General features: G+C 49.2%; 9 protein-coding genes across 9 annotated transcripts, besides 2 other annotated features; all 9 read right to left on the bottom strand.

Moving 5' to 3' along the window:
- Positions 1-804: 804 nt before the first annotated feature.
- Tb10.70.0230 (hypothetical protein, conserved) lies at positions 805-1527 on the bottom strand (the record flags this gene model as incomplete). The annotated part of the gene is made up of 1 exon (XM_817804.1): positions 805-1527. One exon carries the CDS (start codon positions 1525-1527, stop codon positions 805-807), a length of 723 nt encoding a protein of 240 aa, XP_822897.1.
- A 1909-nt stretch (positions 1528-3436) lies between these two features.
- Tb10.70.0250 (serine/threonine protein phosphatase, putative) lies at positions 3437-5350 on the bottom strand (the record flags this gene model as incomplete). The annotated part of the gene is made up of 1 exon (XM_817803.1): positions 3437-5350. The coding sequence occupies one exon, from the start codon at positions 5348-5350 to the stop codon at positions 3437-3439; it is 1914 nt and encodes a 637-aa protein (XP_822896.1).
- Positions 5351-5976: 626 nt separating this feature from the next.
- Tb10.70.0260 (alpha-1,3-mannosyltransferase, putative) lies at positions 5977-7191 on the bottom strand (the record flags this gene model as incomplete). Its single annotated transcript, XM_817802.1, has 1 exon — positions 5977-7191. One exon carries the CDS (start codon positions 7189-7191, stop codon positions 5977-5979), a length of 1215 nt encoding a protein of 404 aa, XP_822895.1.
- Positions 7192-7885: 694 nt separating this feature from the next.
- Positions 7886-9679, bottom strand: Tb10.70.0270 (hypothetical protein, conserved; the record flags this gene model as incomplete). Its single annotated transcript, XM_817801.1, has 1 exon — positions 7886-9679. One exon carries the CDS (start codon positions 9677-9679, stop codon positions 7886-7888), a length of 1794 nt encoding a protein of 597 aa, XP_822894.1.
- A 237-nt stretch (positions 9680-9916) lies between these two features.
- Positions 9917-9944: a sequence feature (AT_rich).
- A 15-nt stretch (positions 9945-9959) lies between these two features.
- Positions 9960-9980: a microsatellite.
- Positions 9981-10054: 74 nt separating this feature from the next.
- Positions 10055-11743, bottom strand: Tb10.70.0280 (chaperonin Hsp60; the record flags this gene model as incomplete). The annotated part of the gene is made up of 1 exon (XM_817800.1): positions 10055-11743. One exon carries the CDS (start codon positions 11741-11743, stop codon positions 10055-10057), a length of 1689 nt encoding a protein of 562 aa, XP_822893.1.
- A 758-nt stretch (positions 11744-12501) lies between these two features.
- Tb10.70.0300 (amino acid transporter, putative) lies at positions 12502-13863 on the bottom strand (the record flags this gene model as incomplete). The annotated part of the gene is made up of 1 exon (XM_817799.1): positions 12502-13863. One exon carries the CDS (start codon positions 13861-13863, stop codon positions 12502-12504), a length of 1362 nt encoding a protein of 453 aa, XP_822892.1.
- A 523-nt stretch (positions 13864-14386) lies between these two features.
- Tb10.70.0310 (hypothetical protein, conserved) lies at positions 14387-14872 on the bottom strand (the record flags this gene model as incomplete). The annotated part of the gene is made up of 1 exon (XM_817798.1): positions 14387-14872. The coding sequence occupies one exon, from the start codon at positions 14870-14872 to the stop codon at positions 14387-14389; it is 486 nt and encodes a 161-aa protein (XP_822891.1).
- Positions 14873-15730: 858 nt separating this feature from the next.
- Positions 15731-16750, bottom strand: Tb10.70.0320 (hypothetical protein, conserved; the record flags this gene model as incomplete). The annotated part of the gene is made up of 1 exon (XM_817797.1): positions 15731-16750. One exon carries the CDS (start codon positions 16748-16750, stop codon positions 15731-15733), a length of 1020 nt encoding a protein of 339 aa, XP_822890.1.
- An 829-nt stretch (positions 16751-17579) lies between these two features.
- On the bottom strand, positions 17580-18131 carry Tb10.70.0330 (hypothetical protein; the record flags this gene model as incomplete). Its single annotated transcript, XM_817796.1, has 1 exon — positions 17580-18131. One exon carries the CDS (start codon positions 18129-18131, stop codon positions 17580-17582), a length of 552 nt encoding a protein of 183 aa, XP_822889.1.
- Between the last annotated feature and the right edge of the window lie 727 nt (positions 18132-18858).

Here is an 18858-nt window from a genome sequence, read left to right as displayed (position 1 = left end):
TTGGGAAGTAATGCATTCTTCACCACCCTTAACGGTAACCCCCCACACCATGAGGTGGAGCAAAAATCAGACGGATAGCATGCAGAGACCAGGCGAAGAAGGCAACTTAACTTCAAAGTAAAAATGATGGTAATCAAATCACCAATGACGCGACGCCAGGCAGCTGCACAATCGCGGCGCGAACTGTTAAACGCCTCGGGCTTCTAGGGATTGCGATACACTGCGGTGAAAGCGTACGTAACACTTTTTCTTTTTTCGATTTCCGCAATTTCTTTTGATCAGCCGCCATAGAGCTTAATACCGCACATACGTTGTGGTCAGTAGAACCTAGTAACCAGCGTGACTGCAGCACCAGATCTGTAAAGGGTAAAAATACGGTACACACGCAGCTTAATAACCCGCCAACTAAAGCACCCCTGCGTTCTGACAAATCACCACCTGCGGTACACTGATATCATTCCCTTCCCCTGCTTTTTTTTGAAAAAAAGCAAATGTTGTGACAGGCAAGAAACGAGCTGATAGAAGGGTAGTATATAAGTTGCACAAAGGTATTAATAGAAGGCGGGAAGGGGAAAAGAGCAACCAAAGAGAGGTGTAAATGGGAGGTAGCCGCACTACTAAAAAGGGTGCCGGTAAAAATGTAAAAGCACATGCATATCCAGGTTTAACAACGACAGAAAGAGGTTTATTTTTAATTTTTGACACCCCCCCCCCCGGAAGAGGAAGGAAGAGCGCAGCAAGGTTCGTATTTCACGAGCCTTTTCCCCCCTCGTTCTTTGTAATAATAAATCTCCACACAACTTTTTAAACTGAATGCCTTATAACAGCCCGAAGCCGCGCTGGCACCGCCCTGTCGGATTCTGCCCCGTGAGAATACTCTGCCATGTGGCTCACGCTGGTGCGGAAGCACTCCTTGCCGTATGGGCAAGGTGGTCTCGTCGCCTCAACGGAAACTTCAAACTCCTCTGTTGTAGAATCTGATATCTCACCCTCATTCGTATCTTTGTCACGACTGGGGGTCAGGCTGACCACACCACCCTTTTTGGACTTGCCTCTTTTTGATAGGTCTGGTGGAGAACCCGTCTCCCTTGACTCGGACCCATCACCTCGTTTGCGTTTTGTCGCGGCCCTCCCGTCGGAATGGGAAAACTTCTCTCCCTTTAGGGAACCACGGCTGGCAGGCGAGTTCTCGACATCTCCAACGCGCCCCATAACATCCATCCGGTCAATCAACTCCCCGCGCATCATTTGTGCTATAAGATCTCTATCCACCTCCGCCAGTTCTTCAAGGCCCTCAATAGCGTCGAGTCCACCCTCAGCTTCAGCGTTCTTTATTTGACGCTCAGTGAAACAACAGACATGACGCCACTTGTAAGACAGAGTTGGTTCACCGCTAGTGCTCCCCACGGGTTGGAACATAACGGCAATGCCAACGCGCACCTCGTGCTTGGAGATCGGTTTATTGCACGATGCGGCAGAGCACTTCGCGCGTCCGGACTTGGCATACTCCACCCGCAGCTGCGGCATTACGCTTCCGCAGAATAATATGTGCGCGCTTTTGCACTTGTGTACACACTAATATCTGTACTCGAACCCGCTATTAACTGGGTCAGGGGGGAAAAGTGGAAGATCTTCGTGTTTTGCGTTGTCGCCATTTAAAACCCCAATTGCACAGCAACTTCATGCTCGTGATTTTATTTTATTCTGCCTCGCCGAGCTGCGGAACAGAGAGTTCGACGTTAGAAAAAAATACTAGGTATCGTTGCTTTCACCACCAGCACCCCAAAATGAAAAAGGAGAAAACAAAATAATGCAGTAGCCCCCATCGAAATGTCAGATGCCACTAGTAACAAAAACGGGACACGGCCTGCAAGCCATAGAAGAAAAGTACGCGCTTCCTAATTCCTTCTGGACGCTTTATAAACTGCCCCAACCAAAAGCCCGTAGCTGAAACAAACAAATAATGCACTAAAGGCTCCACTAATAATGCAAAAATAGAACAACCATAACAATCCTGGAGATTAAGTGGCCGTACCACAACGATGCTTGGCAGCAATTTGTTCCAACTCACACGAAGAGGCTCGTCTCATTCAACACACCAATGTCCGCGGCACCCAGCCGATCCTCTCATCCTCGACCTTCCTCTGAGACGAGGAGGGTCCAAAACAACAACAACAATAACAATTAAAAAAAAAAGAAACGAATTCGAAAGGATGCAGGACACAAGAAGCAGCACGGATGGGGGAAGGGAGGCTTAACTTCATCCACCTTGCGGACAATGTCGCACTTTGCAACGTTGCAATCCTCAACTTCCTCAGCGCTTCCCCCCTTCCCCTATAAATGGAGGGGCAAACGGCCGGCAGAACGCAGTGGCGAGGTCAATTGATGCACCCACGAAGTCAAGTACATGACTCAAAAGGTATTTTTTCAGTGACGGAGTTGTGTGATTGTGTGCATCACTTCCCAACGATTACACCCAGAACACAACAACGAACCCATGAACGTGCATCAGTAAATGATAGAATTAATCGTACGACTCTCACTGGCGTCATATGCATCTCCCCACAATGCGTTACCGCAACACAAGCAAAGGGTTGCAACGAGCACACACGCGTAGATTTGAGCCTGCCGCATGTGAAGGACTGCACCGTCAGCAACTAAACAGCATGCCAAGATTCAAAAAAATTGGAGGAATACACACAAAACAAAAAAATTTAAAGGTTGTATCAAATAAATATGAGATCTTCTGAGACCCTACACTCAAGAGGCCCATGCAAGAAAGTTTTTGGAGGTGTTGCAAGCCCCAGAACTGGCGCCGTCTCCCAAACGTGCAGAAGACTTCAAAACTCACAGTAATACAGAATTTACCTTCGCATCAAACCCCTTTTGCCTTTCCGTCTTTCTCTCGAGAACACTGCTATCTTTACGGCACAACCTTTAATGCCTGCAGCTCTCCCTGTCGCGTAGCTACGCGTAGAAAATGTGGAGGAAGCTTGTAATTTCATGGGCATTCCAACCTTATTAGATTCCAAGGAAAGATGCCTATTCCTGTTGCATTGATTTCAAACGCTGCGGGCGAGTCGCGCGAGGTCGCTCGGTTTCAATACCGTATCCGCTCGGATTCCAAGCAGCACTCCTGCCTCCAGATGTCGTCGTTAGTTGGAGGGTCTCTCGTAGACACCAGTCAAAAAGTAATTACAGAGGGAGGAGGGCATAACTCAAATATGTCATTGCTACAAAATCGATGCGGTGGTACCCGCACACACCATCACATTTCTTCCTCTTCACAGGAAGCACAGCACAGCACAGCGTCAAGCAAACAAATATGGAAAAGTAAAGAAAAACAAGAAAGTGCCTACATGCCTCAACTTTGCGCTAAACGTTCCCACTCTCCTTTTTTCTTTTCACCGCCCTAGTGCCCATACCCTGAGATACGTTAACTACAAAATTCCTTTGGTGGGACCGGTGACGGTTTCGGACTCACTGCCGCAATGGCACCGCAAATCTGAATACCAGCTGCTTCAAACTGCACCAGCTCGGGGTCTCCGCGTTCGTGTACGATGAGAATAGCACCCTTGTTGCCGCAGCCGCAGTAATTGGGGGCGGAAAATAGCGTCAAAAGCCGCCGCTGGTGCTGCCACTCATAACCCTCCATCACACACTGATGGGCACGCACAATAAAATCCATTTTATTCTTCCGAAGGAACCGCAGCGTTACGTCCTCACCGAAATTGTGACCGCGGCCTCTGGAGCTTAGCACGTGGCCAACAGTCGCGCTGGTTGTGGGAACGGGTTCACTGCGCTGGACGGCCATGCGATGATGTTGAAACCTTCCTTCTTGCTGTTGAGGCGGGGCACCGTTGTTGGTATCGCTCAATTCACTTCCGACATTTCCAGCTGTTGTTGCCGCAGCAGCTACATTTCCAGGAGAAAACAGAGCCAGCGCTGATACGGGATCGGCCCACGTTAGGTCCGCAAGTGGACCATCGACAATGTCACGGAACCGATTAACAGCCAAAATACCGTCGAGACTCTCGGCGATGAAAGGCGAAAGGCCACCATGCATCGCACACAAAGTGAGGCCGCCCTGACGGTCACCTTCCCTGTGTTTGCCGCAATTGGGGAGAGCAGAAGGAGAGGCAGCCTCCCCTGTCACAACTGCACAAAGAGGAAGACTGCGGAACGTCTCATTCGCCAGTACCCACAGGGGATGACTTTGAAGCTCCCACACGCAGTCCATTGCGGTGTTACCACCAGTACAGGCTGTAGGACCACCGCCCCCCGGACTATTAATCGGGTACCGCTCCCAGCACTCTCTCAGGAAACCATAATTGCGGTTTGTCTCAGAGCTCTCGTGATTCCCCCGGAGAAGATGAACGCTTTTGGGTGCCATTAGCTTAGCAGCAAACAAAAGCGCGAGGCAACCCAAGCTTTCTGGACCTCGGTCGACGATATCCCCTAGAAATAAGTAATTCCGCCCTGCGGGTTTCGCTGCTCCATCATCAGGTTTACCCTCGGGTACCGCATCGGTGCCGCACGGGGCTATTGGCCCACCCGCCGCAAGAACATTGTCTATGAGATCCTTTTTCTGTCCATGTATGTCACCTACCACAACGCATGGTGCAGACACCAGCACAACGTTAACCTCCTGAAGGAGCAACTCATTCGTCCTCCGGATCAGTTCGGCCATCTCCTGCATCGAAGGTAACTTATCAGTTGTCGAAACCAGGTTGTATATATGGGTTGGATCAAAGGAATCCATACGCGGGATCAATCTGGCCGCACTCTCGCCCTCATCTACTTCATGGCCGCTCCTCAAGCGCGATGACTCGCCACGGAGAGTGGCAAGAAGACCAGTTCCGCACTCGATTTCCTCATTTTCCAGCTCCCAATCGGTGACGTGACAGAAATTTTGCAACGCAAGTGCTAGCCGCGAGCGCACGGAAGGAACTTCCCTCAAGACACGCTTAACTATCGGCAGTTTTGTGCCGTCATGTGTGCTGATACTCTTTTCACTGAAATCTCTCAGTTTCATTTGGGAGGAAAGAGTCTTCACGGTGCTCACGAAATACCTCTTTTGCACAAGATCGGGGCACTCCTGCAGTGAGTTGCGGAAACTGGTGTAGAGCTCTATGATATCAGTGACGGGCAAGTGTGACATATATCCTAGTGGGTCGACGCCCTCGTGATGTTCCTCTGCAGTTAGTGCAACAGGACGGCCGGACGAACCTGAGAATCCGCCGTCGCCATCGGTGGGACCAGACGGTTTGATACTTCCACTTCCGGTGGCATTCCTTCCATCAGCGCCACTTTTCAGTTTCTCGTTGCTCTTAAACGAGAAGAATCCCATCACAGACAACTGCTGAGAGGGAAGGCTAAGGGGGTCGAGGATGCGCTCCACTGCACCACGGCTCTGCGGGTCCAATCGTCACCCAAAACGATGGAGAGGAACTGCAGAGAACACCTCTGGCCTGACCCCGACGCGACCCAATTGCCCTTTGTTTCTCTTAGTCTCTTCGACACACCTTTCCCTCCGTCCCTTCCTATCGTTTCTGATCCTTTAAACTACGGCAACCGCTCTTACACGTCGCTATGCCAACGATGCAAAGAATACGGGGAGACAAACACGTAGGAAAGAATGCTTTGAGGGTTCGAAAAAAAAAAAACAAAGGCCACAAAAAACGATGGAACAGCCAGAACACACACTAATGGCCCAAATGGAAATTATAAATCAGAGGGAGTAGTGAGGCCTGCCATCTTATCAAGGCCATACCGCTCCGCGTGTTAACAACATTCAGGTGAACTACAGCCGATCATCGCATTACGAAGTACAGCAAAACGACGAGCGGAAACCACCTGGACAGTTCAAAGATGAAACAGCGAACGATAACGGTCCACCAACGACGATTTGCGTTGCGCACGGTGATGTCGTTCCGCCCATGTGCCACTGTTTCCAAGATCACTTGTTCCGGTTGCCTACTTTCCCCTTTTCACAGCTGTAAGGGTTATCGTCGTCTCTTTTCCAGTAGTCTCGCTATATTCAGAGGGAAAAAGGAGCATGCCCAGCCACACACACAAAAAGCCACTCAGAAGAACACTGGATGACGCGGTTGTGCTCGGGTACACCTCGAATCCGTATTGGATTGCTAAAAAGGCAACCACTTTCACCACCAGCGGTAGTCGTGTGGCAGAGAGGACAAACGGTACGAAGTAGAAAAACCACAGAAAAAACTGATAGTGTAATGAACGAGCGAAGATAACGCCGATCATATTAGACTCCATCAGGGTTAAGGTGACATTGTGAAAGACCTCTTCATCTGACGCACCCACAAGTACCACAGTCCCCTCTCGCTTCTCACACCGGCCACGCCGGTAAGCACGCTTGGACCAACGCCGGAAACACACTAACAACCAGCTGACAGCTAGCATCACCAACAAACTCCTGCTAAACTTGGACGAAAAAAATATCTCTTCCGAGATGCGCTTGAAATTGACAGTCCATCGATACGTGAATACACGACCAAGGTCAAACGACCGTACAATATATGACCGTGGATTGTGGAGAAGAAAGGGCAGCCCCGCAACTACTTGCCACAATGCACACACTGCGAGACATCTGACCACCCCGGTAAAAGGAAGTGATTTGCACAGAATCAGTAGAAGACCAGGAGCAAAGAGAAAAATGTTCATTTTTACTGACACGGCCATACTGTACAACAAACATCCAACAGTCCATCGCCGCCCCCTGGCGAAACAGATAACCGACAAGTAGACCAGAAACATGGCCCAACAATCGTTGAAGAGCCGGAACATGAAGAGTGACCGGATTCGCTTGGAAAGGAGGAGACGAATGAACAACCTCCCACGAAGCCCCGAGTTGTAGTACAAATGTGCAACTAACACCAGCACCATCACATAGATCCCCAAGTACAGCCACTGTGCCATCTCGACATCAACACCACCTTTCGTCATGAAATAAAGTGCGGAATGGGACCATACGAAACCGCCGGGGTACACCAAAGGGCCGGTGTCACCCTTCAACTTCATGTAGTCGAGCTCCCCATCCAGAAAGCCCTTCACCTCCTGCATGTAAGCATTCCAGTCGATTCCGGTGAAATGCACGAGATGAAAGGCTATGATGGACATGCATAATTCCACAGTGAGAACCCTATTCAGCCACCGATACTCCATTCCTCACTGGTGGGGACAAATACGCTACAAACCCTCGTGTCTAAGATATTCTACGAATAAAAAAAAGGGTGTGTAAAGAAGAGTTCTTCTAGGTGGCCACAACCAACCAACCTCCATGCAGACGTTCCAAAGATGAATTGATGCGGGGTGCACCACCAACTAGTTTACCACACGCTCGTAGCTGAAACAATAATCGATGTTTTTTTAAAAAAAAGAAATAGGAGGAGTTGCACCACCATTTGCGGCACGCGTTCTAACTAATTACTTTTTTGAAAAATCTTCGCCCGAAATTCGGCCGCTATCTCTACAGCCGTTGTGAGACTTGATACAAAGTGAAAAGGACCCACATGGTCTTTAAAACATCATCCTTACTGTCATCGCTCTCTTTCATTCTAAGGGGAAAAAATATAAATAAAACAACGCCGGCCACATGTTTGCTCAAGAAAATAATGTTCTTGCCATGTGTCTATGCAACGAGGTAACCAATCAAAAAAATGAGGGATCGGGGAGTCCCGCGGGTGAATGGCTTACTTCGCTATTAGGGTGTGAAAAAACGCGAGGGACTTCAAGCGTGTCAAACAAACAACATATAACGTTATGAAGGAGGAGAGGGACGGAACCGCCACTGGGGCGACTCACCAAATTATCTCTATATCTATAAGCACGCACACGTTTCGATATGTGCGCGCCCCTCTTAGCGCAGAGGCATGGCCGTCATTTCTTCAACATCCTCTTCTGTGATCGCAGTCCTTAACGAGGCGCACACACGCTGCCCCCAGTTTACCATTTCGCTTCTAGAATAAAAACACTTCCAGAACCGAATTGTACAATCAGCACCGCCAGCGATTGAGGCAATACAGCCCTGGTCTGCAGTTTGTGAGAAAGGGACTGCAAGTTGCAGCGGTCGCGATCGATGGCCCATCATCGTGTACATAGAAACAAGTGGAAGTGGTTCACACCGGCGTGAAGGTGAACCTGCGGCACACTGATGATGGATACCACTCCCGTGGGTGAAACTCATTGGGGTCGTTCCCTGGTGCTGCGTACCTTTCCTCCACATCACAAGAGAGAAAGGTGGCGCCTCCGACAATAAGGGCTTAGCCTCGTTCAGTCCAGAACTCGACGCCCTGTTGAACCCTAAACACGTGTCGATCGAGGACTCTGCCGCATTCTCGCTACATTTCATAGCCCGCTCAAACTTCTCTGTCAACCACTGCAACTCATCACCTGCTCCCCAACCCCCTCCACCGCTATCAGTACGCGATACACCGGCTCTTGTCGCGTGCGACTGAGCACTGGCCGCGTCAATGGCTACACTGGCCTTGAGCCGTGCGCCGTGTGCAGAAACAATGAATGAACCGTCAGGAGAATACAATGCCTGTGTCACTTGGCATCCCGTAGATACGCCCCACTTGTAATGCGGCGTCGCAGATGAGACATCATAAACGCGGACACAGCCATCATCTGCAGCCCCACCAAGAACTAGCTCGTATGGGTTGGTCGGGTGAAACGCAACGGCCTTCACCGTCGTATGAGCGCTGGGCAATCTAATCCGCTGCACAGGAGAACGAGTGTTAGAAAGGGACCATATGTTCACCAAGCCGCCACTTTCCCCTGTCGCAACCAGGGAACCAGACGAGTTCCACGACACACCGCAAATGCCATTCAAAGACGAAAGCAGCGAAATCGCCTCAGAAGGATACAGTGGTCTCTGAGAATGTCTACAATCAACTGAGTTCCACAGGTCGGAGCCACACATCCGTGCAGCAGGGGTTGTAAAACGGCTATCAAGTACAAAAAGTCCATGCGCCGCCGTCCCGGCAGCTACCACCCACGGATGAACATTAGTTGTCGATAGGCAGCGTATACTGGTGGTTGCACCACTAAAAGCAGCCTCGGAAGCCAAATCACCCCCAAAGAGAGGGGGCGGCATCTCAAAGGAGCTCGATAGTGATAATTCTCCACCCCCATGTGACTCATACAACCCAACAGCCCCATTTACGCCGCCAAGAAAGCAATGAGAATCCGAAAACTGGGAAACAGCTACTGATGATATTGACTCTGAATAACCGCAGGCTTCCCCGCTCAAATTCAGAGAAACCGCACTCTCACGTGGGGAAGACGATTTAAACAAAAGGACTTTTTCACCCAAAGAGAGGGCAACACTTTCCCTACCCCAGGACATACACGAAGTGTAGAAATCATCCCGAAGGCCATTCGCACACAAAATGCAGTACGGTGAAGTTAAACGGGTGGGCTGCCACAACGGCTCAGGTGTTGCCCTTTTCAAGCCAACCGCAAGGCGATTATGTACGCTCTCGTTAACAGCTAAACAACAGTCACAACACACACTGAGCTCCGTGCCACATAGACCACGCATTTGACCGCCCCCACAACACCTAAAGCCTTTAAACCCACCAACACCTTCACCTAAGTTTCGAAAACGGTTCCATTCCACGTGTTTGGTCCAAGGGAAGCCACCGTCCATTACCTATCGATGAATCAAAAAAAGACAAAATAAAACACCTAGACAGAAGAGGCAAAAAAAAAACAGAAAAATATATACATAATGATTGGAAGGCCAAAGACAAAAGACAAGTTGACGCTATCATCCATATCTACAACAAAATCTCAAACACAGTACCTCCCTCCAAGAGTCTCCCCCCCCGCGAACCACAGACTCGACAACTCGAATAACCTGGAATTAGAACCCTACTGAAGCGACAATAATAATGATAATAATTAATTTAAAACACGAGCTGAATAATAATAAATAAATAAATAAATAATGATGACGTTCAATTCTGTGCGGAACATTATGACCAGGACAACACCTGCTCAACGCTCTCAGGTTGCCTCAGCATCAATACATGCCGTCCATACCTCCCATACCACCCATGCCTCCCATACCACCTGCAGCAGGTGCATCATCCTTCGGTAAATCCACAACCGCGGCCTCTGCCGTCATCATGAGGCTGGCAACAGACGCAGCGTCAGTAAGCGCAACACGAACCACACGCGCGGGGTCGATTATTCCGGCTTCAAACATGTTCACGTAGCGATCAAGCTGCGCATCGTAACCAACAGCGGCATCAGTGTTCTCGAGCACCTTCTCAACAACAACAGCACCTTCCCTTCCAGCATTGGCAACAATGCGGTGGGCGGGCAACCGCACCGCGTTACGGATGATCTGCACGCCAGTCCGTTGATCAGCGGTGAGTGACTGATCCTGTAGTAATCCGTCCAATGCTTTGCTCGCACGCAGCAACGCAGCGCCACCACCAGGGACAATGCCTTCCTGCACCGCAGCGCGGGTCGAGCACAGGGCATCTGTGATGCGGTCCTTCTTCTCGTTCACCTCCACCTCAGAAGCACCACCAACGCGGATTACGGCAACGCCACCACTCAGTTTTGCAAGACGTTCTTGAAGCTTCTCGCGGTTATAGTCACTCGTCTCGCGCTCAATGAGCCCGCGCAGCAGGTCCACGCGTTCTTTCATCATCGCAACGTCGCCACCACCGTTCAACAGTACTGTATCGTCCTTCGTGATTGTTGCCTTCTTCACACTCCCCAAGATGCTGGCGTCGAATTTCTCAGCGTCAAGTTCCACACCACTGCCTTCCTCACCAACAACGCAGGCACCACTGAAAATGGCGATGTCTTGCAGCATCGCAGCCTTGTTGTCCCCGAAACCTGGAGCCTTCACGCACGCAATCTTTAGCTTTCCTTGAAGTTTATTGAAAATCATCGTCGTCAGGGCCTCACTCTCCACATCATCCGCAATGATCAGCAATGGTCGCCCACTGCGCACCACGTGATTCAACACCGGTAAGATCGTATGAATGTTGTTCAACTTCTTTGCAGACACAAGCACGAACGCATCTTCAAGCTCGGCCTTCTGAGTCTTCGCGTCAGTTACGAAGTACGGGCTGATGTAACCGCGGTCCACACTCATGCCTTCCACAACTTCCAGCTCAGTCGTCAATGTCTTCCCATCTTGTGTTGTGATCACGCCATCCTTCCCCACCTTCTCCATCGCCTCCCCAATCAGCTTGCCGAGTTCAACATCACCGTTCGCGGAAATCGTCGCAACCTGCACAACGTTCTCCGTATTTGTTACCGTTCGGCTCTGAGATTCGATGTTCTTCAGGATCACCTCCACGGCGCGGTCCATACCACGCTTCATGTCAATGGGATTCGTCCCGGTTGCAATCGATTTGATACCCTCGCTAAAGATGCTTGCAACGAGGACAGCCGATGTCGTCGTTCCATCACCCGCGAGGTCATTTGTCTTATTGCACACCTGCCGCACGAGCTGCGCACCCATGTTCTCAAACGGGTCCTTGAACTCGATCGACTTCGCAACGGTTACACCATCCTTCGTGATCTTCGGAGCACCGTACGATTGCTCGATAATCACGTTACGTCCCTTAGGCCCAAGGGTCGTTGCAACAGCCTCCACAGCGCGTTGTACGCCCTTCAGCATAGATTGACGTGCTTCCGTGCCAAAACGGATGTCTTTGGCACCAAAACGGACGACACAGCGGAACATGTTCGGATCTTATTGTTATTAGTCTGCGTTTTCACTTTTAATGTTACCTGTTAACTTTTTGTGGTAGTAGGGGGTGGGGCGAAGAGTAAGTCTGGTTGTTGTTGTTGTTTTCCCCACGTATTTGATGGAGCAATGGTTGATTGTGTCACGCGGCTTCAGTAAAAAAAAAAAGGAAAAAAGTTAAATTCTTCTGCGTTTTCCACATTCGCTGCACAGGGAAGCATAGGAATCGACTTACTTTATTGGTACAATTGACCCCGCACTCCCTCTCCCCTCCTCTCGAGCGTTATGGCACTTTGCATCCTGCCGCACTTATCTTGTGATTCTTTCAGTAGCGCAATATGACTCATACTCCCTTCACTGTCAAGCAAGGTTATCACGGTCGCTTTTATCAGTGGCCAAAGTGGGTATATCCGTTATTTATTCACCGCTATGGGACCACGATTCACAATTAATGTTCGTTAAAAGAGAGAGGAATAAAACAAATATGGGGCGAACCCCCTGGACGCATTTGGTTAGTGAAGACGCATCTATTTCTATGTGTGGAAAAATGGGGAACAGGAGCAGCTGTGGAAGAAACATCAAGAAAAACGACAGCGAACACGCGCCTTTCGCCGTATCCCTCCTATTAACTCCCCCCTCGCCCCGCGGCGAAAAAACAAAGGGCAGACGCTCCAAAAGTTTGTGTGTACAAACAAACTGCGGTGCCAAGAAAACCAGGCATTACGTACGCACATGAAACCTCACACAAAGTGTGACTAATTGATAATCGCATAAATCGTCGCCGCCGTGCCGAACACCACGCTGGCGACACCAAGCATTAAGACGCAGTAGGTCATGATGTAGTGAAACCATCCAACAGTCGCCAATGACCAGTTTCCTGAATACATGTAGAAAAGAGCGGGGTAAATAAAGCCAATGAGGCCGCCACAAACAGAGCCTACGAAACCAAACACAGTGCTGATCTTGGGAAAGAAAATGCCACAAATAAGTACCAATATGGACATTACCGTCACTACAGCTGTGTGCTTCCAATATGGTAGCTGCTGAATCTCCCACTGAAGGAGGAAATACACTGTGTTTCGCAAAGGAAGCATATTCATCGCGTAGGAAACACATAATTTGGCAACGAGCCCCACGTACGCAACGAACATCATGGGATCACTGATGGGATCATACATGTACAACACTGAGTCTTTAACCTCCGGGCCGAACTCCAAATAGGCGAACACGCCTGCAAACCAGTACAGTACAGAGCAAAATATCATGGCGATGGTAGTTGAAATAAATAATTTTCTCACACTGGGAATCCTCATTTCATAGTATGTTTGGAATGCAACACAATGACATAGATACGCAAAGATAAAAATACCAAATCCCTCAACTGCGATGTTTCCACCCTGAAACATTGAAACGTCACCACGCTTCGGTACTCCAGCCATAGTGGCGTGTGCAATTATGGCGACTGAAAAGTAAACCACACAAACTACTCCAATCGCCGAGAAGTAGCGCAGGGAATTGATCTGTTTTGGCAGAACAAGCGGAAGCATCCCCAACAGCCAAACAAAAAATGTTGTTAGGCGGACACCCGCGGTCGTTCCAAAAAAATTTGACGTCAACGGAGACTGCTGCAGTAGCGGTTCAAGCAAAGTGCGCACGGCGATGACATAAGCGACAGCAGCACCAAGACAACTGGCGCCCATAACAACGGACATCAAGTAGGCAGCACCCCGGCCCAGCACAACTAGGGACATCTGCTCGAAGCCACTGAATCGCGACTTCTTCATGACAAATCCAATAATGGTGACGGTGTATGCAGTCACTAATGTCATCAAAAACAGGTAGACGGTACCCATCACTATTCCCACCGCGTGGAAAGCCCATGGCAGGGCGACTATGCTTCCACCGAGGGTAGCCGAGGCAAAAGTGAAAGTGTTGGAAAGGGTTCCACCGTGTGGTATCACCCGACTAAACAGCGGCTCAGTAAATCTCATTATGCCCCTCCTTGGGCCATCATCGCTTGACCTGTTTGTCCTTATGTTATCACCGTTAGGGTCTTCTTCCGATGTTTGATCATCTGTGTAGTTGTCCTTAAGCACCCCATCAGAATTCACAACCATCGATCGGACACTTAGCCCTTGCAACTGTGTATGGATGCTTATTTATTTGTTCTGTGTGAATTGGAAGCTGCACCCCGTAAAGAAAAGGAGTAAAGAAGATTTGATACGTGTGCAAAAAATTCATATATTAACGAGTTTGTGAGCTGCCATATGTTAGACCGTAAAAAAAAGGCACGAGAAAGACAACGTCGGCTAAGTGAGTGGCGTTTCCTCCGTTTGTGTCGTTGCTCTTTCCCCAGTAGTTGACACATCTATTTCACAAACAATCAGATTCATATATATATTTATATATGCGTGTGTGCTCACATATATGGCGGGTGGGCCACGACTTGAGACGCCACACGGATAAAATATGCAGGGTCTCTAGTAAACTTCACAGAATACATACATAAGTGGAGCGGTAGCCTGCTAAAAAAAAAAAAAAGGATGCCGCAGCCCAAGGGAGAGGGGTAAAAGTGGGCGACTAAGTACTTGCAAAGAAGTAACAGCCAGCACGCAGAGTGGGGCTGCAGAACATTATCTACTACTCACCCACGCCCTTCCTTCTATTCATTGGTATATACGGGTAGCGGCTGATTCGGTCGACGAGTATCTCGTTTTCATCTCGCTCCATTTCCCACTTTTCAAGGCGATACACAGGCTTGACGTTCTCTAAACGGTGAAGTAATTTTAAGTTCTCCTCCGCAAGCTTTTGCTGTTCTCTTCTCCGACGAATTTCTGCGTCGCGGGGGCCGTTGGTACGACGCCAAGGTTCCTTGTTGTCGATGCCGCCTCCACGTTCCATAATAGCGGACATATTCACAACTAACCGTCTGTTTTCCTCGTCAATGCATTTTCGTCGTTCTTGTTCCATGAGGGCGCGCTTGTTGCTCAAGCTTAGATTTCGGGGAGTCTTGTTGTCGACACATGGTTTCTGTTGCTCCACACGTTTCCGATGCTGTTCATACTGCCTCGCCCGCTGCTGCTCTAGCCACAGCAACTCGGCCGTACGTTTTGGTGCGACAGACATTTAACCAAGGTGTTGCGTCGATTACCTCCCCTTTCTTCCACACGCTCGTACTTTGTCCTATCTTTCTCTCCCTTAACTTCTTTTTTGCTTAGAGGTGCTCACACTGGTCACTAGACTACGCTACCGGGGCCCTGTTTTCCGAGTTATAAACGTCCTTTTCCCTTCTTTTCCTTCCGTATTGATGGCCACAGCAAGCTACGTCACCTTTGGTGACCTAAACCTGAACGACAATACGCCGGAGAGGGGACAGAACGGAGAGCAATAGTACGGGAAAGAAACACAGAGGCAGGCCAAAACGTACACGTACGATCTGCTAAAACCATTATGGAATACACGAAAAAAGACAATGTCCATTTGTGTGCACAAAATAACAAAAAAAAGAGAGAAAACTGTTACTGCCAATGGTCCTCTCTGTTGTTGCCATCACAAAAACAAAAATTGCACATGAACGCTAGTGACACATGGTAGACTTCTTCTACCGCGGGGATGGGGGTGGGGAGTTCGTGTACCACCATGTTTATGCCACCACATACATCACCAAACGGCTGATACACAGTTTGCCCAATGTATGCGCAGATACCCCGAGCAAATGTTTTAAGTAACCAACACTAAAATGTGGTGAAAAATAGGGACACTTCTTCCCCACAGGACCGAGAAGTGTTTGCTCTCTTTTTCTTTTTTTAAAAATAAGTGGCTAACATGCGTTTCTGACCCTCTCGGCGTACGCACCCGTTGCGTAGCGAGGTAAAGAAGTTATATTAGCGTGCTGATGAGAAAGAACGGGGAGAAAAAATACTGTTTCACACACTACTCCACGTGGTTTTAGTACGAGGTATCAGCCGGCGTGGGTGTTACTTTTCAAGTGAGCCGTTGCCGGTACAGTTCTACAAGGTCATCGCGGTCTTCGTTTGAAAGTAGAGAGTAACCCTGCAGCATCAGCGTCAGGGGAACTAAAACAAAACCTGTTGGTTCGGTCCTGCTCCGGTCGACTGGTTGGAGAGAGGTGTCCTTAACCACGTGGAAATCAGGCTGGCAAACCATTTGCACGAAAAGTCGCACTTGTTGAACCAAGATATCCCTAGCCGCAGCTTCATCCGATAACTCTTTCAATTTTTTGTTAGCTTGATGTATTTGTTCTTGTTTATCCATGATATCGGCCGTTAACTTGTTCCGTATGTTGGAAAAAGTTTGTAGGTTCTCCTCCTTTTCATCCTGTAGCCTTTGTGTCATTTTCCTCAACTCCTCCCTCTCATCAGTGAGTGACTTAACGCGATTCTTCAGGCTTTCATTCTCTGCCTGCACAGCACTAGCCTTCAACCCACGGACTCCAACTGGAGCACTGATTACCCCCTCGTTTCTAAGCCCTTCGGAGGTTTTATCACAGTTATTTACCTTTGCGCGCAATCGCTGAAGCTCCATCCTCTGTTCCTCCATACGTGATCCGTACACGTCCATCAGCCCGAGGACGTGTTCTATCGTAGCACTGTGACGCTCAGCCGCTTCCTCTAGCTTGAGTTGAACTACAGACAACCTTCGTCGTAGCTTAGTTTCTTCCCGGTCCCTCTGCCGTAGCTTCTGTAGCGCCTGCTGAAGGTCAGTATTCAGCTGCTGTAACCTTCGACTAGTCGCGCCATCGCTCTCACCACTGAGGCATCGTCTACTTTCATCCTTTGGTAGCACTCGCTCTGAACCTGTGCGCACGCCTTCGACTACCTGCCTGAAGAATCTTGAACCATCCTCCACATTTGGTGAACCAAACGTTATCACGGAGTGCTGCAGCTGAACCTGATGATGCCCTTTGCTTGCCCGGCACGGCACTGCAGGCATTTTCGTGTGCTGAAACGGAGGAACGAATGGTGGGGTTAGTTTATCCACCATAGTGGCCGGTGAGTCCTGTTGCTGCTTTTTTTTTCCATTGGAATAATTGATAAAAGGTTAGGAGGAAAAAGAAGAGCATCCAAGGAATTTTTTTTTACAAAACGAAAACAAATATGAAAACAAGAAGGAACAGTGCTACTGCCTCTTTTATCGGGGAGGGGAATAGTAAAACACGGCTAGCCCCTGCGGTTATTAAAGCGGGTACCCACGTGGTCCTACGGCACTCCCTGTTCGTGACGTTTCACAACCTTAAGGCTGTGCGGAGACAAAACAGTGGGATATTGAAGTTCCAGATTTTGGGTATCCTAAAACTGGTCTAAACTGATCAACCCGCAGGCTCTCACTGGAAGGGAATTCAGCAAACTCCATGACTTCAAGTTTGTCCCTTCGCCCCAATACCGAGTAGCTGGCAGCGGGGTCCTTGAGGGCAACGTTTCCCATATATTGTGCGCACCGAAGCCCGAGTTGCGACACCTCTCGATGTTACCACCACTCCTACTGTTTGTCACGGCTCCATCACGATCTGACCCTTTACCGGGCCTTCTTCGCTACCCCCATAGTCTTTTCACACACACACAAACACACCGTCCGCGCAATACCCCCAAACAAAAAACCTGTAGTGCGAAGCAAAGCGATACCTTACCGACATCGACCAAAAGCACTGCGTCGTAGCACCCCTTCTTTCCACTTTAATATTGATCCGTGCAACTCATGTTGGGGGACGACGAGGTTGCTGCAACAAATCAATTTATCAGAAAAAAGGGATAAAACCTCCTCCAAATGAAGTGTCCATACGAAAGAGACACAATCGAGACATTTCCGCGAGGAGTTACAACGTTGTAAGGGCAACAAGAGTCATGCCCATGCAACGTTTGGGTAAAACTGCCAGTGATGAAGGGGGCCTTTGCTGAAAGAGGTTGATCCCACTATTCGGCAAACGACCTACAACTGCAAATAAAAAGTTCGCTAAATCTAATCTAGCTAAAATCAGTAGCCTCGACGGCAACTGTAGCCACAATTCATCCTGTAATTCACTCATTAAGCCCTCTCGACCTGGGAAGAACGTGGTGCAGCCACTCTCCGCAAAGGCGCCGGGTAAAAGAAGAAAATTGTTGCCCTGTGAAGACCCAAGAACACATGTAGATGGTGGTAATCTCGGTTCCTCCCCCTTGTATGAAGCTGAGAAATACAGCATCAGACGCAACGTCAGAGGAACATTTACCACTGCTGAGAGGAGTCGTTGCTTCCGCCCCATCGTAAAGCAATCCAACACGAATACAGCAGACGACAACGCCAGTGATTTCGACCCAAACATGTAGATGGTCAACGAAGGGCGCAGCCACCCCACCGATGACGCTGGTGGACACTCCTTCAAGTGCATGATCTAGCGCTTGAGCGACACAGAGAATAAAACAACGCCCTTCCCCCACCACGCCACCCGCGCAGCTCGTTTGACAATCAATCTACAAAAACAATATTTTTCTTCGTCAGCGTTAACGCCACCCACATCGTGGAAGTCAGTATTCCCCAACCCTTCCATGTCTGCATCCCAAGCATAACCCGCACAGCAACGGAGCAGTATGTGGTATCCACCTGTAAGCATCACACATCTCTGCACAGCGCGCCTGCGGAAAAAACATAGCTGCAAATCTGTAGAATGAGTTACGATTAGCCACCATTTACAGAACCACTTGAAAAGGAGGGGAGCTCCACATCTCACCGCTCAACGAGGGCCATTAACACGCCAGCAGGATGCACCAGAGTTAACAACTGTCAGTATAAGCCGCATGACACCGCGTAGTAAAGAGATAGGGTCATTCACCAGACCGGATGTGCATGGAAGATATAGAGCACAGAGGCACTGCATGCTAATATCCCGCCTCTCAAAGAATTCTAAAACCACACCCAAGTGCAAAAACGCATAGGTCAGTTTAACCCCTCAGCATGATAAAGTAGACTGAAACATCGAATCCTTAAGGTTTGAAGGGCACTTCGTGTTCACACACGTGCGTATGTCCGTTCGTGTCAACAGGAGGTGCACTATAACCTCGAGCAAGCAACGGCGTACTCCCTGTATGCCTATCTAATCCTCCAACGAGGTTCTAGAA

Source organism: Trypanosoma brucei, chromosome 10 (assembly GCF_000002445.2).
Source record: "Trypanosoma brucei brucei TREU927 chromosome 10, whole genome shotgun sequence".
Taxonomy (NCBI): Eukaryota; Euglenozoa; class Kinetoplastea; order Trypanosomatida; family Trypanosomatidae; genus Trypanosoma; species Trypanosoma brucei.
The sequence above is the reverse complement of the archived record's forward strand: the minus strand, read 5'-3'. Positions and strand labels throughout refer to the sequence as shown.